Source organism: Dendrobates tinctorius, unplaced genomic scaffold (assembly GCF_039654945.1).
Source record: "Dendrobates tinctorius isolate UK_male_01 unplaced genomic scaffold, ASM3965494v1 ptg000544l, whole genome shotgun sequence".
NCBI classification, from domain to species: domain Eukaryota; kingdom Metazoa; phylum Chordata; class Amphibia; order Anura; family Dendrobatidae; genus Dendrobates; species Dendrobates tinctorius.
Window position 1 is genome coordinate 316,539 of NW_027362202.1, and position 27,230 is coordinate 343,768.

The 27,230-nt window shown below is 47.0% G+C and overlaps 1 protein-coding gene across 1 annotated transcript in view; it reads right to left on the reverse strand.

Moving 5' to 3' along the window:
• LOC141078365 (germinal-center associated nuclear protein-like) overlaps window positions 1-27,230 on the reverse strand; it is a 103,964-nt gene that overhangs the window by 51,765 nt on the left and 24,969 nt on the right. Inside the window, exons 9-13 of the mRNA XM_073565113.1 lie at window positions 25,602-25,764; window positions 25,353-25,513; window positions 25,040-25,257; window positions 12,776-12,927; window positions 10,438-10,538 (exon numbers count right to left, since the gene is read on the reverse strand). Coding sequence (XP_073421214.1) covers window positions 10,438-10,538; window positions 12,776-12,927; window positions 25,040-25,257; window positions 25,353-25,513; window positions 25,602-25,764 — 795 coding nt within the window. The remainder of the gene's footprint in view (window positions 1-10,437; window positions 10,539-12,775; window positions 12,928-25,039; window positions 25,258-25,352; window positions 25,514-25,601; window positions 25,765-27,230) is intronic.

Genomic DNA, 27,230 nt, shown 5'->3' on the forward strand with positions numbered 1-27,230 from the left:
TGTCATCCTCGGCTGATGCTGGCCTAGGTATAAAGGTACTGCAAGCGGCGGTAGTCCGTTGCCCAACCTGATGTGAGCACCATATTCTGTTCTCTCCCTTGGGACTGCTTTAGAATGTCCCATGGTTACCTGTGCCCCACAAGGAAGTGATAAAGAAATAGGGATTTTTGTGTACTCAACGTAAAATCCATTTCTCCGAGCCAATCATTGGGGGACACAGAGACCGTGGGTGTTATGCTGCTGGCCACTAGGAGGACACTAAGTAAACCAGAAAAAAAAGTTAGCTCCTCCCCTGCAGTATACACCCTCTCGCTGGCTGAGATTTCTCCAGTTCGGTGATAAAAGCAGTAGGAGCATAAACAGTCAATAATAACCATAACTATGTCAATGCCTAAGAATGCTACAGTGAGCCAATAGGCTAAACAGGGTGGGTGCTGTGTCCCCCAATGATTGGCTCGGAGAAAAGGATTTTACGGTGAGTACACAAAAATCCCTGTTTCTCCTACGCCTCATTGGGGAACACAGAGACCATGGGACATCCTAAAGCAGTCCCTGGGTGGGGAGCATACATCTGCCAATACCCCATGTACCACTGAGTCAACACCGTGGTACTGCCGATTGCAGGCTGCGTCTGCTGAGAGCTTCATCCGCAGAAGCCTGACAATGAATTAGGCAATGTTTGTAAAAAGTGTGCAGATTTTACCAAGTTGCAGCCCTGCAGACCAGTTCTGCCGAGGTTTGGTGCCGAATGGCCGAAGAGGTGCCCAGCGACCGGGTAGAGTGCGCCTTAAACCCCGCTGGGACAGTCGCGATCCCGACACGGTAGGATTGCTGAATCTCCAAGCGAATCCACCTGGCTAGCGTTGCTTTAGACGCGGCTAGACACTTCCTATGCCCCTCTGGAAGCATGAACGGGGCACCTGACTTGTGGAAGGGAGCCGTCCGCGAGATGTACCGTTTCAGCGCTCTAACCACATCCAGGGTGTGGAGGGTCTTCTCAATGCGATGGACTGGCGCCAGACAAAAGGAAGGCGAAAAAATTTCCTCGTTGAGATGTAAAGAGGAGACGAACTTGGGCAGGAAGGACGGGGACGTCCTGAGAACTACCTTTTCCTGATGAAAATTCAGTAACAGAGAATGGCAGGACAGGGCTGTCAATTCCGAAACTCGTCTGATTGACGTAATTGCCACTAGAAAGACCACCTTTCAACAGAGGATGGACAGTGACACGTCCTGCAGCGGTTCGAAAGGAGCCTCCTGTAAGGCCCCGAGAACCAGGTTAAGGTCCCACGATTCCAATGGCCTATATAAGGAGGCGCCACATGGGAAACTTCCTGAATGAACATCTTGACCTGAAGTGTGGTGGCAATTTTGCGTTGGAAAAGCACTGACAAGGCCGAAATTTGGCCCTTGAGCGAGCTAAGAGCGAGGCCTGATTTTAATCCAGATTGAAGGAACTCCAATATGGCCAGAATGGAAAATACCAGAGGTGATCGACCATGATCCTTGCACCACGAAAAAGAAGACTTTCCAGGTGCGGCAACAGATGCACATGGACACAGGCTTCCTAGCACTAATCATGGTGGAAATCACGTCGTGAGAGAACCCAGCCTGTGCTAAAATTCAGGATTCAATGGCCAAGCCGTCAAAGACAGAGCCCCGGAGTTCTGGTGGTAAATCGGGCCCTGCGAGAGTAGATCCATGCGAAGTCGCCTGAGGACGTCGGCGACTAGTTGTATTAGTTCTGCATACCATGCTCGGCGAATCTGGTGCGACTAGGATCCCTGGTACTCCTTCCGCTCTGAACTTCTTGATGACCGTTGGAAGCAAAGGAAGAGGGGGGGAAGATGTACGGGAGCCGGACCCGGTGCCATGGCAGAACTAGGGCGTCTGCTCCGAAGGAGCATGGATCGCGCAATCGGGAAATGAACTGAGGAACCTTGTTGCTTAGTTTTGAGCCAGAAAAAGTCACTAATTCATGGAGATTAGAAAAAGACTTTGTGTACATACAAATCCCCTTAAAAAACAATTTATTAATGATAGTAAAAAACACCTTCCCAGTGAAATTTGAAAAATATCAAAAATGAAAAAAGACCTATTCTAAGGTGCTGCATAGCCCTACATTAAGGCCTAACTGATACCTTCCTAGCCGTGGAGGTTGGCACCCTAATAGTACGATATTGGCGCCCCCACTCAACGAGGACTATCCCTCGCTTCCCTAGTGATCCCTAATATCACAGAGGGGAAAACAATTTTCAAATAGAACAGTGGTGAAATAATCAGAATGCCCTAGGACTCATGCAGACCAGACAAATAAATTTGAAGAATACAACGATAAAAACATTTCAACCATATCATGATATCATGTGACCTATAAAATAGAATGACCTCAATAAGGCCAAATCAGCAGCTATTCTCACTCGGAGAGATAAACATCCTCAGATACAATCACCAGATAATAAAAGGTCACTTATCATGTCTTATGGGGGAACCCTCAATGCGTTTCCCCGCCGCAGCGGTTCATCAGGAGGGATAATCCTTTCAGAGATATCGTTGCTGCTTCATGCCTGATACCACAATAATGATGGCACCAGGGGTCAAAGAAAACGGATTTAAATAACCGGCATAATTATATTGCATACCACCCACTATCTGGCGGTCCAATCGGTGTGAAGGTGTAAATACCTGAAACCCAGGTGTGCACCAAAAAGATATACTATGTACCTGAAAGCCCGCCGCTATATTCAATGTTCAGAGCGGAAGGAGGTCATTAGCGTGCGTTCCACGGAGGGGCGTATCAAACATGGCGCCCATACTTCCGGTCGCGCAACCCCCTCATCGGGCTGTAGCTGAGCACCCATTCCTCCGGAACTGTCTTGTGTGGGCAGAGCGGAGGGGAATCAAAGATGGCGCCGAGACTTCCGGTCACATGCTTCCCCTTTGCTCCAGGATGTGCCCATGGAAACAACCAAAGAGCGCATCGCACGAGGGGAATCAAAGATGGCGCCGGGACTTCCGGTCACATGCTTCCCCTTTGCTCCAGGATGTAACCATGGAAACAAACCGGAGAGCGCATCGCACAAGGTGAATCAAAAAATAAATAAAAACAAACACCCCTGCCCCCAACAAGATGTCCCAGAAGTCAATAGCCAGAGGACCTATTAAATCATCAATTAACGTATTACTGTGACATAAGAAAAATATACCAATATGGTTACTAAAGATTTTGTAAATTTTCGCTATGGCACAGTAAATATAACCCCTACAGTATTCGCAGATAAATGGTAGGTCTAGCAGTTACATTACCCTAATTTTTGGCATAACTACACACACATAATGTTGCACATTCCAGGCTCAAAAATATTAAAGAATAACTATAAAACAACAGCAATGCATATTGCTGTATGATAAACCAAATCCGCCATACAATGTGGTCCATGCCATACAGGCATCATCCAATATGGCAGAAATATATAGAACCCCTCATCATCACCCCCTCAAAAAGAACAGAGGGCAAATTCAACCAACCAAAGAATCATAAAAAACAGGCATATGAAATATATTCATTCATCCCATTCGGAGAGACAGATTGTAATCTGAACATCCATTCACATTCCCGTCTCAGAATTAAATTGTCTAGATTACCTCCCCTTGCCCTTGGTTTAATTAGTTCAATCATATTAAAGGTGATGTCACCCATTCGGCCCTGATGTATCGCATTAATGTGCCTGGCGACAGGGGTATCACGTTTGTTTCTGATATCCCCCAGGTGTTCACCCACCCTCACCCTTAATTCTCTAGTGGTTTTTCCCACATAATCCAATGGGCAGGTACACGTGGCCTTATAGACCAGACCTGTTGATCTACAGTTTCCAAAATCCCTCACATAAAAGGTCTTACCATTGTATGAGCTGTATGAGCTCACGGTCATGTTGCTTAAAGAAAAGTTTCTCTCCTCCTTTCAAAAAAAGAAGATGCATCTATGGATACTGCTGTCAGACTTATTGGCACTTATGATGGCCAGTCAGACAGGGTATACCATGTTCTTAAAAAACATTGGGGGATACTGTTAGCTGACCCGAATTTGAAGGGGCTGATACCATCTAAACCCTCCATTACATACAGAAAAGGGAGATTTATAGGGGATCGGCTTGTGCACAGCCTCTATCAAAGACCTAAGGGGGCGGGCACATGGTTGGACAGGAAACCTTTGGGCTTTTTTAAGTGTGGAGACTGTACTAGATGCAAATATATGCTTCAATGCAAAACCTTTACGAGCTCATACAATGGTAAGACCTTTTATGTGAGGGATTTTGGAAACTGTAGATCAACAGGTCTGGTCTATAAGGCCACGTGTACCTGCCCATTGGATTATGTGGGAAAAACCACTAGAGAATTAAGGGTGAGGGTGGGTGAACACCTGGGGGATATCAGAAACAAACGTGATACCCCTGTCGCCAGGCACATTAATGCGATACATCAGGGCCGAATGGGTGACATCACCTTTAATATGATTGAACTAATTAAACCAAGGGCAAGGGGAGGTAATCTAGACAATTTAATTCTGAGACGGGAATGTGAATGGATGTTCAGATTACAATCTGTCTCTCCGAATGGGATGAATGAATATATTTCATATGCCTGTTTTTTATGATTCTTTGGTTGGTTGAATTTGCCCTCTGTTCTTTTTGAGGGGGTGATGATGAGGGGTTCTATATATTTCTGCCATATTGGATGATGCCTGTATGGCATGGACCACATTGTATGGCGGATTTGGTTTATCATACAGCAATATGCATTGCTGTTGTTTTATAGTTATTCTTTAATATTTTTGAGCCTGGAATGTGCAACATTATGTGTGTGTAGTTATGCCAAAAATTAGGGTAATGTAACTGCTAGACCTACCATTTATCTGCGAATACTGTAGGGGTTATATTTACTGTGCCATAGCGAAAATTTACGAAATCTTTAGTAACCATATTGGTATATTTTTCTTATGTCACAGTAATACTTTAATTGATGATTTAATAGGTCCTCTGGCTATTGACTTCTGGGACATCTTGTTGGGGGCAGGGGTGTTTGTTTTTATTTATTTTTTGATTCACCTTGTGCGATGCGCTCTCCGGTTTGTTTCCATGGTTACATCCTGGAGCAAAGGGGAAGCATGTGACCGGAAGTCCCGGCGCCATCTTTGATTCCCCTCGTGCGATGCGCTCTTTGGTTGTTTCCATGGGCACATCCTGGAGCAAAGGGGAAGCATGTGACCGGAAGTCTCGGCGCCATCTTTGATTCCCCTCCGCTCTGCCCACACAAGACAATTCCGGAGGAATGGGTGCTCAGCTACAGCCCGATGAGGGGGTTGCGCGACCGGAAGAATGGGCGCCATGTTTGATACGCCCCTCCGTGGAACGCACGCTAATGACCTCCTTCCGCTCTGAACATTGAATATAGCGGCGGGCTTTCAGGTACATAGTATATCTTTTTGGTGCACACCTGGGTTTCAGGTACTTACACCTTCACACCGATTGGACCGCCAGAGAGTGGGTGGTATGCAATATAATTATGCCGGTTATTTAAATCCATTTTCTTTGACCCCTGGTGCCATCATTATTGTGGTATCAGGCATGAAGCAGCAACGATATCTCTGAAAGGATTATTCCTCCTGATGAACCGCTGCGGCGGGGAAACGCGTTGAGGGTTCCCCCATAAGACATGATAAGTGACCTTTTATTATCTGGTGATTGTATCTGAGGATGTTTATCTCTCCGAGTGAGAATAGCTGCTGATTTGGCCTTATTGAGGTCATTCTATTTTATAGGTCACATGATATCATGATATGGTTGAAATGTTTTTATCGTTGTATTCTTCAAATTTATTTGTCTGGTCTGCATGAGTCCTAGGGCATTCTGATTATTTCACCACTGTTCTATTTGAAAATTGTTTTCCCCTCTGTGATATTAGGGATCACTAGGGAAGCGAGGGATAGTCCTCGTTGAGTGGGGGCGCCAATATCGTACTATTAGGGTGCCAACCTCCACGGCTAGGAAGGTATCAGTTAGGCCTTAATGTAGGGCTATGCAGCACCTCAGAATAGGTCTTTTTTCATTTTTGATATTTTTCAAATTTCACTGGGAAGGTGTTTTTTACTATCATTAATAAATTGTTTTTTAAGGGGATTTGTATGTACACAAAGTCTTTTTCTAATCTCCATGAATTAGTGACTTTTTCTGGTTTAAGTTTTTTCTGATATGGCCAGTTTCCTATCAGCCCCTATCAATACTGAGCTTTGGGCACAGGATGCCAACCAGGTGTTTTCTATAAATCCATCACTTGAGAATTCTGATAATCCCTCTCTTAAGACCTTATTTAAAGACCTCTATCATGCCTATAAGGAAAATATCAAATCCTGGTGGGAGATAAGAGGGTTGGAAAGTTACATTAAAAATAAAATTGTACCCAAGGGCTTACGTATAAATATACAGCCCTCTCCCAGAACGGCCAATCCTCAGTTTCTTGATGAGGGACCGGAACGATGACTTTGTCCCTTAGCAGAGCCTGAACAGCCCGAAGGAAGGCTCTTGTCTTTTTCTTGGTGGGAGAGGAAAGGAAAAACCGAGTTGGAGGGGGAGAAGAAGATTCTATCTTGTTCGTCATTGGGTAGATCTATGAGATCTGGCTCCCTTAGATCCAGAAGCCCTAGGCCTGGGTTTCCAAGAGCGGGTAGGTCTGTATGAGACCTGGGAGCCTCTGACTCCGTGCGGGAACCGACCTGATCCGGAAGAGAAGGTAGAGGAGGACCAACCGGAATTGTTGCGAGAAGATCGAAAAACACGTCGGCTGTTGGTTGCGAAACAGCCGAACAGCCCTTTGTTGAGGAAGGAATTTACTTTTTCCCCCCCGGTAGTATCAGAAATGAGCTGGTCCAGTTTCTTTCCAAAAAGACGACCAGTTTGAAAGGGGAGAGAAGTCCACGATCTTTTAGATGTGGCATCTGCCCGCCAGGCGCGGAGCCATAGGGCTGTCTAATGGAGATCGCATTAGCGGCAGAGTTTGAAACGTCTACTACAAAGTTCGCTACATGCATTATCTTGCTGGCGACAGTGGTTGCCTCCGGAGGAAGATTGGTGCTGTGGAAGGAAGTAATCAAGAGTTCTGCCTAAGTGGCCAATACCTTAGTGACCCAAATTGCCACGAAGGATGGAAAAAGCGCTGCTCCTGAAGCCTCAAAAAACTGAACGGGCAAGGTAGTGAATTTGACGATCGGAGAGGTTTCTGACTGAGGAACTCTCAGAAACAGATAGGAGCGTTTTAGAAGCAAGACGCGATACAGGAGCGTCCACCAGAGGGGACTGTAACCAGTCCTGCATTAGGTCTGGATGAAAAGGGAATTTAGCCTGAGTAAACTTTTGCCCTGTGAACCGCTTATGCGGTTGATCCCTATGTTTCTGGACGGCTGGTAAATAACCTGCGCACAGACTAGGATTTCTTAAATGAGATAGGGAGTGCTGGAGCGGGAATATTTTCCTCATCCAACTTCAGAATCCTGTTGACTGATTCTATAAGAGAATCAAGTGACTGTTTATCAGTTATGGGATTCTGAGGGGCTGACGTGTCAGATTTGAATTCAGAGTCGTGCTCGTTGTGAACCTTAGGAGAGGGCGAGCGAGAGACAGGAGTCGCCAATGCTGAGGCTCGAACGTGACTAGGGGACACGTCATGGGTCCGCTTCTAGAGACCTGACCATCCTTTGAACGAGTATGGCCCCTGCTGGTGGACGGTTGCCGGCAGACGCCAGAGCCCTCCTCGGGAGGTAAGGGCGCTTTCTGACTTAAAGAGTCCTTCCGGAAGGAGAATATAGCCTGGGTCAGAGACTCCACCAACCGTGACAGGGGCGCAGCCCACTCAGGGGTACCAGACGCAGGAGGCCTGTCAGCAGCGGCTGCGAGGGACGTTGGAGCGCAGGTCGGGGCGCAGTTCGGGCGCAGGCCGGGTCGCAGTCCGTGCATAACAGATTAGTTTGTGCACTGGGTAAGGCCGACTTGCAAGTGGTACACACGGTAGAAAAAAACGCAGTGTGCTTCTTAGCAGCCCGTTTAGCCTCCTTAGAGTGAGGCATAGCTCTCCAGAAAGGGTTAACGGCAGAGTCTGACTGCAGCTGCAGGGAATGTGTCGGGAAGGGGTTAAGCTTTAATCCGAGGGCAGATGTAGCTTACCCACGGTCCTGTGTTATGTCCCCAGGGAGGATAACGGTGGGCCTGTGGCGTCATCCGGTATTCGGCTGCTCCTGAAAGGGTTAACTGCAGCAGTGTTAACAGACATGGCCCGAGATTAAAATTGCGTGTCTCGTTAGGAATGAGAGGCGCTAAGAGGAGGGGGCGGTGACGTTAGCGCGGGCGGCGCTATTCAAATTGCGGCCTAGTAGGCCGGAAAAACCAGGGACTCAATTTTTGGCCTACCCACGGTAGGCGCTGGGAGCGGCTTTATCAAGGGCGGCGCCATTTAAATTGCGGCCTAGCAGGCCGAAAAATCTGGGGGCTAAATTTCTGGCCTCCTCGCGGTAAGCGCCGGCGGGAGGGGGGCCGCGACCGGGCGTCAGTGTACCACCGCTGACACTAAGTCAGCGCTTCTCCCGGGGACAAGGACCCGACCCCATACCTCTACTCCTGTGCTCAGTCTGGTCGTCACTGTCCGGGGTCTTCCAGTCTCATCCTCTAGGCGATGTAGCAGAGCTGGAGGAGGTTTTACAGGGGGGTATTGCTCAATCGATCCTCCCTCTGGGCAGGGGGATGGAGAGCTCTGGGACTGATACAGGGCATCCGAAAAAGCGCTGTTCAGGTCTTTCTCCATGCACTCCTGTGCTATGTCCTGATGCGCTTGCACTTGTATCCGTGGAACCATCGTCAGAGGAATACAGCCTCATTCGTCGCAGGAAAGTGCACGTGAAGGGTTACTCCACGTGCTTGCCTGTTGCTGATTCGGGGGAGAGCGGGCTGTAGAAAGGAACCGTCGCCCCCTTCACGCCGTTAATTAAAAAATAAACATTTACAGAAAATTCAAAAATAAAATAAAAACGATGGGGTCTGAAACCAGACCCAAGTGCCTCCTATAGACACTAAGAAAGAACTGGAGAAATCTCAGCCAGCGAGAGGGTGTATACTGCAGGGGAGGAGCTAACTTTCTTTCTGGTTTACTTAGTGTCATCCTAGTGGCCAGCAGCATAACACCCACGGTCTCTGTGTCCCCCAATGAGGCGTAGGAGAAATAAGGATTTAATGTACCCATGGTTAAATGTGTCCCACAATGAAGTGATAAAGAAATAAGGATTTAATGTACCCATGGTTACCTGTGTCCCACAATGCAGTGATAAAGAAATAAGGATTTAATGTACTCACCATAAAATCTCTTTCTTGGAGCTTTCACTGGGGGACACAGCACCCTCCTTGGTTTGTGCCTATATTGGGTCTGTATATAGTTTTTTGTTGTTGCTTCTCCTACTGCATTTTCACTAACTGATCAGCTTTATGCCAGTCAGTGGGTGTACCCTGCTGAGGAGGAGCTACCTTTTTTTTGCCTAGTGTCAGCCTCCTAGTGACAGCAGCCTACACCCATGGTTACCTGTGCCCTCAACGAAGGTTCCAAGAAATAGATTTTATGGTGAATACCAAAAATCCTTCTTTTTGCATTTCGGCTACTGCTGGAATATAACTCATTGCATGGAATAAGAATGCAAGAAAATAGTTTTAAGACTGCAGAATGCTCCTAACAGTCATTTATTACAGTTTTCCTCAAGGGTTTCAATGTGGCAAAACAGTAAGATTCTTTATGTAGACAAAATTTAAAAAAAAGTATTAAAAAGAATTTCCAGTAATAATTTGCTAAAACAATTTCTGTAATAAAATACTACAGAAAAATAAAATGCTTGCACGTTGTTCTCTCTGTTCAACACTAATCTATCTTAAGAGTGCAGGTTCAGAGGAAGCTGAACCTCAACATTACTAAAGATGAATAGGACCTGAACAGGTCACTTTAGCAGTAGAACACTGCACACTAGGTCTAAAGGACCTTACAAGAATATCAGGCATGTGATAAGTCTTTTGGAAACTGGAAAGTATGGGGAATAAAAAAAAAAAAAAAAAAAAACTTTATACCTGGCAATACAATACTAATTAAAATCTGTTTAGGATGCCTACAGCAGAGGTGTCTGTATGCAGCAGAGCGGTGTGTGCATTTCTAGAGAGCTAATAAGGTGCATCCTATAACCTGAAAATAAAAGTTACACACTTACTCATCGTACTTTGTCATTTAGACATTTAGCCATTTTATATTCTATTTAGAATGTATTTTAAGAATTTCATCAACTAAATAAATTTGCTAATTTTTCTATATTTGCAACTCTTAGATATCATATTCCGCATTAAAGAGAAAATAAAATTATACCTAAGTGCATTTGAGATGTATTCAGACACACTTTGGATGACAGGAGCACTCAATTCTTTCAAAGCATCATCCAAAATCTCTTCCAGGACATGAGCCACATCCTGTATAAAACATTAAATGACAATGCTATAAACATTTCTGTTAAATTACCTATACACATTAGCCAAAGTTGATGAAATGTATTATGACCAAAATTCATTGGTTGCAAGTGCATGGAGTTTAACACGGATGCAGTGATGTATGCAAATAGTGGCTATGAGAGGCCCCAAGAAATCTCAGGTTTGTGTGAACTTGGTCTTAAATGTATGTTTGAAGCAAGCAGATTTGTTCTGAAAACAGGGATGTGTATGCAAGACCAAATTTTCTGTCTGATCTGCAATGGACAAATGTGAAATGGTTTTAAAGGGAAGGTGACATCCCCAAAAAAATTTTTCAGCAACTGAAAAAATGTAAATAATTAATGTGTACATTTTCTTAAAAAATATTATCATTTGTTTTTAATTTTGTAAAATACGAAAAATAATTTTAAAAAGTTTGGCATTTCCACTTGTTAACACTAGGGGGAGCAGCTACTGAAGTTTGGCACAAAAACCTAGTGCAACTAGCTCACATTACTGCACTGGAGTAAATATGGGCGGAGTCTGCTGACATGGGTGTGATGTCACTCCTCTCCTCCCCTTCTGGGTGTTTGCTAAGGGAAAAGAGAGGATGACATCTAGGAACACAGTGAGCAGCCATTTTGATGGGGCCTGCAAAGTTACTGACTGTCTTTGCATGTAAAGTCTGGATCAGAACAGGCCATCAATCAGCAGAAATGTTTCCTGGATTTCTGTGGAGCAGACAAGCAGACGGTCCATCCATGTGTATAAAACACAGCGCTCTATGTACAATCCCTGGCACCGAACAGGGCGCCCCCCATAGACCAGCACACTGCTCTCCTGAAATATTCTGTGCTGCTGTCACCCTGCTCCTTCCACCATACATCAGGCCCGTGTCGCCTTGCTTTCAAACATCGCCAGGACAGGATCTGAGGAGAGGAATGGTGTCTTCGGTCACTGAGGATGGCAGGCAGCAAGGATTCTGGGAGCAGGGTGACAGCAGCACAGAGTATTTCAGGAGAGCAGTGTGCTGATCTATGGGGGGGCACAGAGGGAGGTATATGGGGGAGGAGCAGGGTGACAGCAGCACAGCGTATTTCAGGAGAGCAGTATCACACGGGATAGGATTAGATACACGGCTCAGCAGTCAGTATCACACAGGATAGGATTAGATACACAGCTCAGTCAGTATCACACAGGAGAGGATTAGATACACGGCTCAGCAGACAGTATCACACAGGATAGGATTAGATACGCAGCTCAGCACACAATATCAAACAGGATAGGATTAGATACACGGCTCAGCAGACAGTATCACACGAGAGGATTAGATACACGGCTCAGCAGACAGTATCACACGAGAGGATTAGATACACGGCTCAGCACACAGTATCACACAGGATAGGATTAGATACACGGCTCAGCAGACAGTATCACAGGATAGGATTAGATACACGGCTCAGCAGACAGTATCACACAGGATAGGATTAGATACACGGCGCAGCACATAGTATCACACAGGATAGGATTAGATACATGGCTCAGCACACAGTATCACACAGGATAGGATTAGATACACGGCTCAGCAGACAGTATCACACAGGAGAGGATTAGATACACGGCTCAGCAGACAGTATCACACAGGATAGGATTAGATACACGGCTCAGCAGTCAGTATCACACAGGAAAGGATTAGATACACAGCTCAGCAGTCAGTATCGCACAGGAGAGGATTAGATACACGGCTCAGCAGTCAGTATCACACAGGAGAGGATTAGATACACGGCTCAGCACACAGTATCACACAAGCCCTGTTATGCTGGAACAGTACAGCATCCAGGGCTATTGCTAAAAGGAACGCACTGGGCTCTAATAAGATGGCGCCTGGCCACACCTACAGCTGTGAATTGAGCTGCCCACAGAGGCGTGCCCAGTTCACTCCTGATGCTGCTGCAATGAAAGAGATAGGGTCGGCAGCCGACTATTATCTCTTATGCCCAGGGACTGCCGCAAATGAGCATGGAAAGTGTCGTTCACTGCCGTTCAGCAGCCAGAGAGGTAAGATGGCAGCCCCCAGTGGCTGCATTACCACAGAAAAAAAAAAATCCATACACACCACTGAGTCAAGCTTAGGGGACAATATCTTTTTATACTATTTTCTTTTTTACATTAAATTATGAAAAAACACGGCACCTTCCCTTTAAACACCAGTATAGGATGGCATTGTCATTTTTTAGTACCTCATCGCTGAATTTTGGCTTGGGAGGAGATGGTGGTGGCTCAGGTGGCAAGATGGGCTGTAACACTGCCTGAGCAGGCACAGAACTAGGCTCCTTAGCATCAGACAAAGGAAGTACAGGAGTATGTTCAACTTCTTCAAGAGCAGGTTGTTCTGTTGATATACAAAAATAGTTACAGAAAATCTAAACTAAAATCTACAGATCACGGAAAATCTAGATCTAATAACATAAATAATTAAATTTTTGCATGTACCATGAAACCTAATGGTATAGGAGCTGCCACTAGTAGTCTATCAATAATGTAGGTAGAAAAACATGGATTTTTGTGATAACTCACCGTAAAATCCTTTTCTCCGAGACGCTCATTGGGGGACACAGATACTGTGGGTGTATGCTTCTGCTGCTAGGAGGCTGACACTAAGTGAAAAAAAGAGGTTAGCTCCTCCTCCGCCGTATACACCCTCGCACCTATTGCAGGCGGAAAACAGTTTGGTGCCAAAGCAGTAGGAGAACAAAATCAGCCTTAATACAGGTACAACATGTCCAAAAACACCACTCTTATAACAAATTAGTAAATGCATATAAATTTAAACAAAACAAAAGCCAACTTGCTAATAGGGTAGGTGGTGTGACCCCCAATGAGCGTCTCGGAGAAAAGGATTTTACTGTGAGTTATCACAAAAATCCATGTTTCTCCTTTACCTCATTGGGGGACACAGATACTGTGGGACGTCCTAAAGCAGTCCCTGGGTGGGAGATTGACTCACCGATCCAAGCTACATGCACCTCTTTTTTAAAGGTGCACCACCGCTGCTTGGAGATTCTTTCTACCCAGGCTCGCATCCACCGAGGCCTGAGCATGGATATTATAATGTTTGGCAAATGTATGCAGGCTGGACCAGGTTGCTGCCTTGCAAACCTGTTCCATCGAAGCCTGATGCCGAAGCGCCCAAGAAGCGCCCACTGCCCGGGTAGAGTGCCCTCTGATCCCTGCTGGAATCGGCGTGCCTCTAATGCGGTAGGACTCCTGAATAGTCAAACAAATCCATCTGGCTATGGTCGATTTTGAGGCAGCGAGTCCCTTCCTGCGCCCTTCGGGGAGCACGAACCGCGTGTCCGTCTGACGAAAGTGTGCCGTCCGCAACACGTACCTCCGGAGGGCTCTTACCAGGTCTAACGTGTGAAGAGCCTTTTCCACACGATGCACCGGTGCTGGACAAAATTAAGGCAAAGCAACATCTTCCTTAATGTGAAAAGAGGACATGACTTTCGGCAGAAAAAGAGGGGCTGGTCTGAGGACCACCTTATCCTTATGGAAAGTGAGGAACGGAGCTCGGCAGGATAGAACCGCCAGCTCTGAAACCCGCCTGATGGAAGTGATGGCCACTAGGAACACCACTTTCCAAGAAAAGGTACCTCAAAGAGATATCCTGAAGCGGTTCAAATGGAGCTTCCTTCAGAACACTTAGGACCATGTTAAGGTCCCAGGCATCCATAGGTGCCTTATATGGAGGTACCAAGTGGGAGACTCCCTGAATGAAAAGTCTTCACCTGCAAATTGGTAGCAATTCTGCACTGGAACAGGACGGATAAGGCGGATATTTGTCTCCTGAGAGAAGTTGGGGCAAAGCCCGAGTCTAAGCCCGACTGGAGAAAAGCCAAGATGTTGGGGATCGAGAATCTCAGCGGAGAAACACCGCGGCCTCGACACCAAGCAAAGAACACCTTCCAGGTGTGGTGGTAAATTCGTGCTGAAGCAGGCTTCCGGGCGCTAATTATTGTAGCGACCACCTCGCTCCCGAACCCTGCTTAGGTTAGAATCCAAGATTCAACGGCCATGCCGTCAAACACAGGATCCCTGAGTTCGGGTGGCAAATCAGCCCTTGAGACAGTAGATCTGGGCGCTCTGGCAGGCGCCAAGGAACGTCGGTGAGCAGCTGCATTAGATCTGCGTACCACGCTTGACAGGGCCAGTCTGGGGCCAGCAGAATTGCCGGCACCTCTTCCGTCTTGATCTTTTTGATGACTCTCGGAAGTAGTGGCAGTGGGGGTAATAGATATGGGAAGCGAAACTGGTTCCATGGCAGAACCAACGCGTCCACCGCGAATGACTGCGGGTCCCTGGCTCGAGTGACATATGTGGGAACCTTGGCATTCACTCTGGAAGCCATCAGGTCCACATCCGGAGCTCCCCACAGTTGACAAATCTGCTGAAAAACTTCGGGATGAAGAGACCACTCTCCGGATGCAAGGCCCTGCCGGCTGAGAAAGTCTGCCGCCCAATTTTCCACGCCCTGGATGTGGACAGCCGAAATCACCGAGTGGTTTGCTTCGGCCCACTAAAGAACGTGCCCCACCTCGCGCATGGTTGCTCTGCTGCGGGTGCCCCCTTGATGATTTATGTAACCCACCGCCGTTGTGTTGTCCAATTGAATCCGGACGGGGCGGCCTGCTAGAAAGTGATGAAACTTCTGCAGAGCCAGCCGAATTTCTTGTATCTCCAATAAGTTGAACGGGAGGCGTGCCTTTTGTGGCGACCACCGTTCCTGGGGGACACAGAACCATGGGTGTTATGCTGCTGTCCACTAGGAGGCGACACTATGCATAATCTGAAAAAGATGAACTGTGGCTCTTCCTCTGCAGTATACACCCCTGGACAGCGTTAGCCTTCTCCAGTTTTGTGCAAAAGCATTAGGAGGAACATAACAGAAAAAAACCATAACCATGTCTGTAAAAAAGGCCACTATGTACGAGCTCAAAGAACAATATGAGAACTCAACCGAAACAACGCCTGTAAGGGCAACAGGGTGGGAGCTGTGTCCCCCAATTAGAGGCTAAGAGAAAGAGATTTTACGGTGAGTACACAAAAATCTCCTTTACTCTGTCGCCTCATTGGGGGACAGAGAACCATGGGACGTCCCAAAGCAGTCCCTGAGTGGGAAGCAATGGACGAATATTGTGCTGACAGGTCCCTAAACTTGGGGCACCGCCGCCTGCAGAACCAGTCTACCCGGGCTCGCGTCCGCTGAGGACTGGGTATGAACTCTGCAGTGTTTCGTAAACGTGTGTAGGCTACTCGAAGTGGCTGCCTTACACACCTGTTGTGCCGAAGCCTGGTGCCGAATGGCCCAGGAGGCCCCTACCGCCCGTGTAGAGTGTGCCGTAATACCGGCCGGAAGAGGAGAATTTTTTAGGCGGTAAGCCTCTTGTATGGTGGATTTGATCCACCTGGCAAGGGTAGCCTTGGAAGCCGGCAGACCCTGGCGGACGCCTTCTGGAAGAAGGAAAAGTGAATGAAACTTCCGGAAGGGCGCAGTCCTAGATGCGTATATACGCAAAGCCCTGACGAGGTCAAGCATATGCAGAGCCTTCTCCACCCTATGAACCGGAACCAGGCAAAGGGATGGCATTGAGGTGGAAGTTGGACACAATCTTTGGAAGGAATGATGGGACCGTACGGAGAACTACCTTGTCCTTGTGAAAAGCCAGGAAGGGCCGTCAGCAGGAGAGTGCTGACCGTTCAGACACCCTACGTAGCAAGGTGATTGCCACCAGAAAGACCACCTTCTGGGATAGAAGGCGGAGTGGGACTTCCCTAAGGGGTTCGATGGGAGGTCCCTGCAATGCAGTCAGGACCAGGTTGAGGTCCCACGTTTCTAGTGGCCGTCTGTAGGGGGGAACCAATTGGGAAACCCCCTGAAGAAAAGTCCTTACTTGCGGCTTGTTAGCAATGCATCTTTGAAAAAGAACTGAGAGCGCTGACACCTGGCTCTTAAGGGAGCCCACGGACAGTCTGGCCTCCAGACCCGATTGGAGAAAACCAAGCACTTTGAGGAGAGAATAAGGGAGTGGGATCTGGTCGCGAGATTCGCACCAGGTAAAGAATGCTCTCCAGGTACGGTAATAAATCTTGGCAGAGGCTGGCTTCCGTGCCCTGATCATGGTTCCAATGACGTCCGGTGAGAGCCCTGCCTGGGTTAGAACCCAGGTTTCAAGGGCCACGCCGTCAAATTGAGAGCCCCTGGAAGAATGGGCCTTGTGACAGAAGATCGGGACTGTCGGGGAGACGCCAGGGGGCGTCTGCTGTAAGTTGTGCGATGTCGGCGTACCATGTACGTCTGGGCCAGTCTGGTGCGATTAGGATGGTTGGAACTCCTTGTTTGATCTTCCTCACCACTCTGGATATCAGGGGGGAGAGGTGGAAAAATGTACAGAAGCTGGAACTGAGTCCCGTCCTGAACCAGGGCATCCGCTCCGAGCGAACGCGGATCGTGTGTTCTGGCCATGAAGTTGGGAGACCTTGGCATTGCATTGAAATGGGATGCCATTAGGTCCACGTCCGGGGTCCCCCAGCAATGGCTGAACTGGCGAAAAATTTTGTGATGGAGAGACCACTCTCCCGAGTCCACTCGTTGTCTGCTGAGGAAGTCGGCTTCCCAGTTGTCCACACCCGGAATGTGGACCGCAGAGAGTACCGACCCCGTGTCTTCCATCCAGTGGAGGTGGTGTGTCACTTCTCATCGCCTGGGTACTGCGTGTCCCGCCTTGGTGGTTCACATATGCCACAGCCGTGGCATTGTCCGATTGTACTCTGATATGCGAGGCTGCCAGTAAGTGACGAAAGGCTCTCAACGCCAGGAGGATGGCACGAATTTTCAGGATGTTGATGGGCATGTTCGCCTCCACTGGTGACCACTTGCCCGGTGCCCTGTGATGTAAGTGCACCGCACCCCAACCCGTCAGACTCGCGTCAGTGGTCAGGACCTTCCATTGACCTGTGAGGAAGGATTTCCCCTTCGCGAGTGAGGTTGGCTTGAGCCACCAGAGCAGGGACCTCCTGGTTGACGATGTTAGCTGAACCTACCTGTCGAGGGAAAAAGGATTCCTGTCCCAGGACTTGAGAATGGCTAGTTGAAGAGGCCTGAGGTGAAACTGGGCAAATGGGACCGCTTCCATTGCTGCCGCCATCCTGCCGAGGACTCTCATGGCAAACCGGAGAGATCGGGGGGGCTGTGGAGGAGGATGCGAACTCCTAGACGGAGAGCCAGTGCCTTGTCCCTGGGAAGGAGCACCAGACCCCTGGAGGTGTCGAATAGCATCCCCAGGAAGGTCAGAGACTGACTCGGGGTAGTCGCTGACTTTTGTAGGTTGACTAACCAGCCCAGGCGACTCAGAGTGTCGATTGTGATTGAGACGCTGATCTCGCAGTCCTTGAAGGTGGAAGCCTTGATGAGGAGATCGTCCAGGTATGGAACGACTACTATGCCTCTGGAGTGTAGAACGTCCATTGTGGCTGCCATGATCTTGGTTAACGTTCTGGGAACTGTGGCGAGTCCGAAGGGGAGAGCCACGAACTGGTAGTGGTCCTGGTTGATTGCGAACCAGAGAAATCTCTGACGGGCGGGAGCAATCGGTATATGCAGGTATGCGTCTTGTATGTCTATGGAGGCGAGATATTCTCCCTGCTCCATGGACGCAATGATGGACCGAAGGGACTCCATGCGAAAATGACAAACCCGTACATATTTGTTGAGTTGTTTTAGGTCTAATATGGGCCGTACGCTGCCTCCTTTCTTGGGGACTACACTGTGTTCCAAATTATTATGCAAAAAATATTTCCTCATATTTTCTCTAAATTACCTATATGAATTGCAGTCATTGTTATTTTCCAGTCATCTAATATTCTAGTATAATTGCAATGTTTTTGAACAAACTGCCTATGAAAACAGTATATTTTTAAAAATAAGAAACACTCAAAATGCATGTTCCAAATTATTATGCACAGCAGAGTTTTCAACCTTTTTATTTTGACCAAAAAATGGTCAATTGTGAAATTATAAGCATTATCAGCTTATTACAAAATGAAATCAAACAGTTTTCAAGTCAAAACTTTATTCTAGGTGATGTTACATTTGCACATAGGACCCCTTGTTCGAAAGAAGCTTCTGAGCTCTCTCGTCCATTGAATTTGTCAGTTTTTGGATGGTTTGTGCTTCAATTGTTTTGCATGTGGACAGAATACCCTCCCAGAGCTGTTGCTTAGATGTGAACTACCTCCCGCCATCATAGACACTCCTTTTGATGATGCTCCAGAGGTTCTCAATGGGGTTGAGGTCAGGGGAAGATGGTGGCCACACCAGAAGTTTGTCCTCCCATAGCAGCCAGAGATGCAGATGTGTTATTTGCAGCATGAGATTGTGCATTATCATGCATGAAAATGATCTTGCTGCGGAAAGCACGGTTCTTCCTCTTGAACCATGGCAGGAAGTGCTGTTTTAGAAACTCCACATAGATTATGGAGTTCATCTTTACCCCTTCAGGGATCCTAAAGGGGCCGACAATCTCCCCATGATTCCAGCCCAAAACATTACTCCACCTCCTCCTTGTTGGCGCCTTAGCCGTGTTTTCATGGGGTGTCCATCAACTAGCAATCCTCCACTCCATCCATCTGGACCATCGAGCGTTGCACGGCACTCATCGGTGAACAAAACAGTTTCGAAGTCAGTCTTCATGTATCGTTTGGCCCACTGGAGCCGTTTCTGCTTGTGTGCAGTGGATAGAGGTGGTCGACAGGATGGCTTGCGCACAGATGCAAACCTCTGAAGGACCCTGCATCTTGTTGTTCGGGGGACGTTTGAGGCATCAGCAGCTTCAAAAACTTGTCTGCTGCTATGACAAGGCATTTTTGCAGCTGCTCTTTTAACCTGACGCAATTGCCTGTTGGAAAGAGTCCTCAATTTTTCCTTATCAGGACGCACACGTGTGTGCTGGGAATCAGCTACATACTTCTTGATTGTGCGATGATCACGATGAAGTGTCTTGGCAATGTTGATTGTAGTCATGCCTTGACCTAAATACTCCACAATTTGTTGCTTCTCAGCAGCCGACACATCCTTTTTCTTTCCCATTTTGGCAAAAAATGTAGGCTGCTTAATAATGTGGAACAGCCTTCTTAAGTAGTCTTGCCTTTATTTGGACACACCTGCCAAACTAATTTGCACAGGTATCTGCAATTGCTTTCAGTGATATAAAGAGCCCTGACACACATCACCATCAATGAGTTTAAATGACAAACAAAAAAATTCTAACCTTATCACTCCTAAACGCTTTTTGCATAATAATTTGGAACACAGTTTACAAATAGATTGGAGTAGAACCCTCGGAAGCGCTGGGCCGCGGGAACCGGTACTATGACTCCTGCTTGAAGAAGGGAGGAAACCGCTTGGTGGAAGGCGCGAGCCTTGGCTGGCGGTTTTGGGGGGACAGAGAGGAAGAACCGGTTCGGTGGGTTGGAAGTGAACTCTAATCTTGTATCCGGAAGACACTATTTCCCTGACCCACCTGTCTTCTGTAATAGGCAGCCAGACTTGCTGAAAGAGCAAAAGTCGTCCGTCTACGGGTGGGGTGTCTTCCGGAGTTCGCGAGTCATGATGAGGAGAAAGTCTGTGGTTTTCCTTCTTTGGGCTTCGGCTGGCCTGCTTTTGACTGCCAGGTCTTGTCTGGCCTTTGCGTCGCCCGTGAGTTGTCCCTGCGTGGGGAACGGTTACGATTTTGTGCTGGACGAGAGACGGACCAGTCCGAAGAATTCCGAAAGGATCGGAATCGTGTTTGGTTACGTCTTTTGTAAGTGCGTTTAGGCTGCAGCTGAGGGAGAGAGGTAACTCTTACCCCCGGTGGCGTTGGATATCATTGTGTCCAACTTTTCACCAAAAAGTCGCCCACTGAGGTACGGGAGGTGCGTGAGGGACTTCTTCGAAGCCACGTCCGCTTTCCATTCCCGCAGCCAGAGGATACGCCGAATCGTGATGGCGTTTGATGCTATCCACGCTACACTCCTTGCGGAATCCAGAGCTGCATGAAGCATGTAATCTGCTACAACTGCTATTTGAACCGCTTGGTCCGACAGCTCAGGAGTTGATGCTTGGAGGCCCGCTTGTAATTTTTTGGCCCAAGCCATAATGGTCTTGGCAGCCCTGACTGAAGTGAACGTGGGAGCCAGGGAGGCCCCTGCAGCCTCAAAAATTGAACGAGCCATGCGTTCTACCTGCCGGTCTGCTGCGTCCCAGAGGGTTGAGCTATCTGGCAGTGAGAGGAGGGTTTGCGCGGCTAGCCTAGAGACTGGGGGGTACACTTCGGGTGGATCTGTCCATTCCTTGGTGTCCTTCTGCGAGAAGGGTTACCTTGCCTCCAAATATTTGCGATTGGCGAATTTCTTCTCAGGATGTGAAAACTGCTTGTTAAGGATTGCCTTAAATTCTGGGTGATTAGAGAAGACCTTAGGCGGTTTTAGAACACCTTCAAAGGAAATCTTGTGTTCTGGGGCCTCCGGGGGCGGATCAGAAATATCCAGCACCCGATGGATGGAAGAGATTACATCCTCAACTAGCGCTGTATTGCTAGGGGGAATTGGGATCAGGGACCCCTCCGTTTCGTTGTCTGAGTCGGAGTCACAGATGCCTTACGAATCTTGTGTATCACTGAGGCGTCCCCTGGTGGGTGAACTGGGGTGGGGGTCTTCTGTGGTCGGAGATGGCTGTGGAGATCTGCGTTGTCTGTCCCTGGTAGGGGATGTCTAGGTGACCTGGAGCTATGGTGTCTTTCCCTAGAGGGGGATGACCGTGTGCTATAGGATGACGCAGGTGAACGCGACCTGTGGGTCCGCTTACATCAGGATGTGCCCTGAACGGCCCGACTCTGATTTAAGCTCTCCCTTTGCTGGGTAACGTTCATAGCCGCGGCATGACCCTGCAGAGCCTGAAGCAATGTGGAGGTTAGGTTATCTATAGACTGCGTCATAGATTGTGACATCCGAGTAGCCCATTCCAGCGTGGTATCAGACACCGAAGCAATGGTAGGGGCTTCTTGGGGTTCTGACCCAGTAGCCTGCATACAGTCCCGGCAGTGCGGGTAGGTGCTGCCACTGGGGAGAGAGGTTTTGCAGGCTGTGCAGAATGCATAAAAGCAGTTCTGCCTGGTTCTCTTGGACTTTGAGCCCGGCATAGTGCACAGGGTGCAGAAGAGCCTATGCGGAGGACCCTACAGGGGCGGCTATGCAGAGGACCTATAGGGGAGCCTTGTAGGGAATATGGATTCACAGCCTGAGTAAAAAAACCCAGCTGTGATCTTACCCCACCAGTTTGCCCCTAGGTCCAGCGACGAAAATCCACAGTCCTGTGCCCCCCGGAGACTGGCTGGCCTGGTCCTGCTGATGTCTCTGCTGCAGCAGAAATGGCCGCCGAGAAGAAGAGGAAGGAGAAGAAGGGGGCGGAGAGCAGAAAAAAAACGCGGCAGAGCTGAATGAAAACGTGCCCTGTCTCGATCCGCCCCCTCTATGACGCTGTAGAGCGTCATATTTGTCATCCGGGGGGCGGCGGCTTCAGCTAGGCCGAAGCCGCGGCCTAAATTAGCTGCCTCATGCCTGGAAGGGCTCCAGGCCGGGGTGGAAGTCCTGGAGGGGGTCGGATCTGAACCGGACCCCCCGGGTTTAGAGGCAGGATAGCGGTGGGGCTATAAGTGGAAGGGGGGCCCTGTGAGGGGTGCCTTTCAGTCGCTTACAGCTGGTGCTGCCGCAGAGACAGGGACGCAGGAAGCCCTGTGTCTGTATTGTGCACTGCCTGCCTGCACTACCCCCGGCCCCGACAGGAGCCCGCAGCAGGGCTGGGGTTCCTGGATGCGGTGCAGAGTGCTGCTTGTACAGACCCTACCTGAGGCGTCTCAACCTAATGCCCCCAGAGGGGGATTAGGGAGGGTGCTGCTGTCACCATGAGGGGTCTTTATCTCCACCTCGACCTCAACCCAAAGACCAAAAGGAATTGGGGAAGGAGGGGGGTCTCGACTTCGAACCAGTACCCAAGGAACTGGGGAAGAAGCGGCATGAGGAATAGCCATCTCGACTTCATCCGGGCACCCCGTAATAGGGGACCGAGGAAGGAGCCATGCCGGGAGTCTCACAGGAGACCCACTTTTCTTCATCTGTAATCCTCAGGAAAAAAAACGAGTAAAGAAAAAAAAATTTAGGTGTGCCTCCTTGCGACACTAAGCAAAAACTGGAGAAGGCCAACGCCGTCCAGAGGTGTATACTGCAGAGGAGGAGCCATAGTTAATCTTTTTCAGATTATGCATAGTGTCGCCTCCTAGTGGACAGCAGCATAACACCCATGGTTCTGTGTCCCCCAATAAGGCGACAGAGTAAAACAATCGACCCATGCAGGTGCGAAGGTGATTATGTAGGAAATGCGAGCTGAAAAGGTTAAAATCGCTCTTGAAGTAGACTTAAAGGAGTGTTCTCATCTCCAAGATCCTATCCCACTATGTAGCAGGTGCAATAATAATATTAGCAAATACCACCTATTAGAAACTTAGTTTATATAAGATCTTGGAAATGGGAATACCTCTTTGACCAGTATATCATTCAGATTTATACACAGAAGTGGCAAGCAGGGGGCGAAGAACATCAAATCTGACACAAAGAGAAGTAGTAGAGGAAAGGGAGAGTAGGTGTGATCAAGCAAAGAGAGTGTGAAAGTACATGTAATGGGTGACCCAAGGGAAAATAAGGTCTCCTTGTTCTAGCAATTACTATAATCTACATGAAAGCATTGCAAAAAAAGGCTAGAGTTGGGGAAAAAACTCATGTTGAGGAGGCGAATAGCTTAGCTGTCTAGGAGAAATCAAACAATGAGTCCACCAAGCTAGGAGAAATCGAAAGACTGTCATTCCCAGAGAAGAGGAATATTAACAAGATTAAAAAACTCTGGGAACATCTAAACGGCTGTGAACATTTGTGGTACTGAGGGGAAAAAGAGCACACTTTCCATGAGAAATCAGTAGATTTTGTCCACTCACCAGCCAAAGAAAAAAAGTTACCGTACCTCCTATGAGAGGTTAAAAAAAGGTCTTCTTGGATTTTTGGTTCAAGACATGAGAGAAACGTATCAGCGAAAAACAATCTAGTTATTTTTCTGGCCATCAGGCATGTAGACTTGAGGGAACCCTCAGAGACATATTTAGGTGAGAAGTCAGTGAATGGAGAGGTACAGAATATCCTACTGAATGGAGCTGCAGTAGTCAGGCCATGGTGCTTCTGACTAGACTGGACCGTAGAAACCTTGCTGAACCAAGTAGAAGTAAAAAAAGAAATCCCTCACCATATACATCATATTGGAGAAAGCATCAAAACAACTTATACAGTGTGTCACTGAGAGACCCAACTTCAGATAGAGGCAAGATGGTGGCTCTAGAGGACTACTGAGGTAACAACTCCTAAGAAAGAAGCTATCAAACCCTTTGGGGGACTGAATGTGCCTAATTGATTTACCAGCTCTGGTAGAAGCCAACTTAATGTTTGTTTGTTTTTTTTTTACAGAATACTCATCAGCTCTGTATGGGCAGAGACTCATTCCAGTATGGAATAATGCTGGTACTTGAGGCTTGAGCCATAGACACACGACCAAATCAGTGAGGCTCAATTCTCGAGAAGGGCTATAGAGGCTCTGAAAAGGGCTAGGATAAAGGCACCACAACAAGAGTTGGCTTGGCTAACCACAATGTAAATGATTTTCACTATGAGAGCAAACAAAATAGGTTGCTTGCAGAGGGGCAAGGGCAAGAGGGATCACATAGAACAAATTGGGGGAGGATGGTTCAGAAGGGTGCCAAACAAAATCCAGGGAAGACCAGACAAGAGACATTCAAGGCAGTGTTCCACCAATGAAGTCCAGCAGCACAAATGGAGCAAACTGTACCCAAGGCATCTTTGCAAAATGATTGAAAGAAGAACTGATGGACTAATGATAGTCACCTGTCTGACATCTTCGGCTGCCCACAGGGTCACTCCTTCACTGACCACAAAAATTTAGTGGGGTCATGTCAACTCCACAGAAGCTGCTATGGGAGATTGGTATCAAGCAAAAACCAGCACCCTCTAGTTCATGCCGTGGACTCCCTGCACGTTAGAAAATTGTGGGCGTCATTCATACCACTTGCAAAGAAGAAAAAAAATAGAAAGTTAAAAAAAAAAAAAAAAACATGCAGCAAGCACAATAAAGGCCATGTCTGCCACCTACAGACACTAGGCTAAAATGGAGGTGCTTAGTTTTATAGCACACCTGTCAGAGCCAACACTTTTTTGTTCTGCCTAGTGTCAGCCTTCTAGTGGTATGTTCGGTGTCCCCAATGCTAGTAATGGGGATACACCAACTTGTTAACGCAGACTGAGAAGCAGGAAACAAAGTTTCATTTATTGTTAAGTTCTTTTTTACTTACCTGTTGGTATTCCTGGTTCATAAATACTACAACTTCCAGTATATTTATTCTGGGCATCAAAGCTGCAAACAGGCATATGCAGTGAAAACTGTGGGAGCGGAGCTCCATTCACAACTTCCCCTATAGACTTTTGCCGCTTAGAACTGATATATGAGCTCCTCTTTGGCAGAAAAGGAATCAACGGCTCAACAAATGCAGCACGATTCAGCTCTACAAAACTTTCAGGTGGAAAAAAAAAAAAAAAAAACACACTAAGTATTAAGGACAATTAAGACTGTAAATTCCCAAGATTGCCACTCTAAGGTACACTTACCCTTCACTAACACTTAAACCATAAGATGTAAGAAAATCTGTAGCTTCCTCGATATCATGGAAAAAGAGAAAACGAACCATGTTTTCTAAAGGAAATAAGGTGGGTCTCTGATAGCTCATGGTGTACGCTACATTCAAGGCACGCAAACCATCTCTTCGTACCTGCGAGAGATGTAGGGTAAGGCATTAAACTGCACCAAGAAATAACAAAAATAGAAAGCCTTGATCAAATCCAGAAAACATCTATTACCTGGGGGAAATAGCAATGTAGTATGCAACTGTTTAGGTAAGATGCAGAACGGACAAGCTTGAAGAATCGGACAAAGTTGGAGCTATTTAGTGCAGCAAACACTTGGACAGCATACTTCACTTCTTCTGTATTACGAACAGACTCCGGAAACTGTTGTACTTCTCTGAAGAAAAAAAATAAATGTATTCACTTTAGGCATCGTCACAGTATTTCTAAATAGGATGTGTTCCATAAGTAAAAATAGTAAAAAAAAATAAGTAAATAAAAAATTAAAGGTAAAACAAAGTAATCATTTTTGGAACATGATTTCCAATGAGCTTTACCTTTCACTCCACCATGTTATTCTAAGGACCACCACCGTGGCTCCAGCCAGCGCTTTCCTGCAGGCCACAGCTATGGCGCCCCCATCCAGTGCATTGTAATAGGCAACAGATATTTTTCAGTTTTGCACAGTGAAATGAGCCTTAGCACCGCTTTGTGTGGCCTCAGGACCTATTGCTCTACCCATTGTATTCCTAGAGATTATAGCTATCGGCATTACCACAGCCAACGCTGGCAAATCCGCAATCCCCATACATTAGGCTAGTGGAGATTTTTCCCTATTCTAGCAGTCGAGCCCGGATTGTGATCCAAACATGGTCCGTGTTTGGCGGAAATGTTAACCCTTACAGTGACAACTGAAAACATTTGGAAATCCGACCAAATGCCATTGTAACTCCCCCATAATAACAGGGACTGCTGCACACCCTTACAACCCCTATGCCTCCTATAAACAAACAATTGTATAACGTGGCACAGCTGTGTCGATGCACAAAAGAAGGTTCTCACACCAGTATAGAATAATCAAAACATTTTTGGCACTCAACTCGTTGCAAAGATGAAGAATTTTTATTTGCAGTCACAAATATAGACGTTTCGGCTGTATCAACTAGCCTTCATCAGTAAACTGCAAAGTCGACAAAAGTATATACAATATACAATCAGATACTACAGATAATCAATCCATGAAGATATCAATAACAGAAGAAACAAGTATTGATATGTGCACAAGTGGTAGGGAGGACGGAAGAAGGTATATAGGAAATGTGGCTCATGGAAGGAAAAGAAACAGAAATACACATAAAAGTAAAAGAAAAGACATCAAACCTACCAAGACTGCTCCTATCTCTATAATTTTCTGGACATCTATGGTGAGACAAGATTTAAATCAATAAAATTATCCTGTTAAGTAATCAATGTTGTCTATAACTGTAGAATATATATATATATATATATATATATATATATATATATATTCACTATATTGTATGACCAATAGTAAATTAGGTGCTATTGGAGGTGATACCATCCACCATGTAAGAGCTGGTATATAAACCTGGTTCAAAAAAAAATATACGTGTCTGTGAGCAAACATTACAGTTGTGTGGGAATATTACAATGTATGACAATACTGGAACTAACCTGTAGATTTCAAAGAGAAGGGGTAGTAGAGAAATATTCCAAACGAGATCATATACAGGATCTAACATGGACACAGTATACCATTAGAATTTATATAACCTTAGGCGTTATAATGTATATCATTTTCCTTTATGCTAGATCCCACAAGTAATCCCCTCTGGGACAATT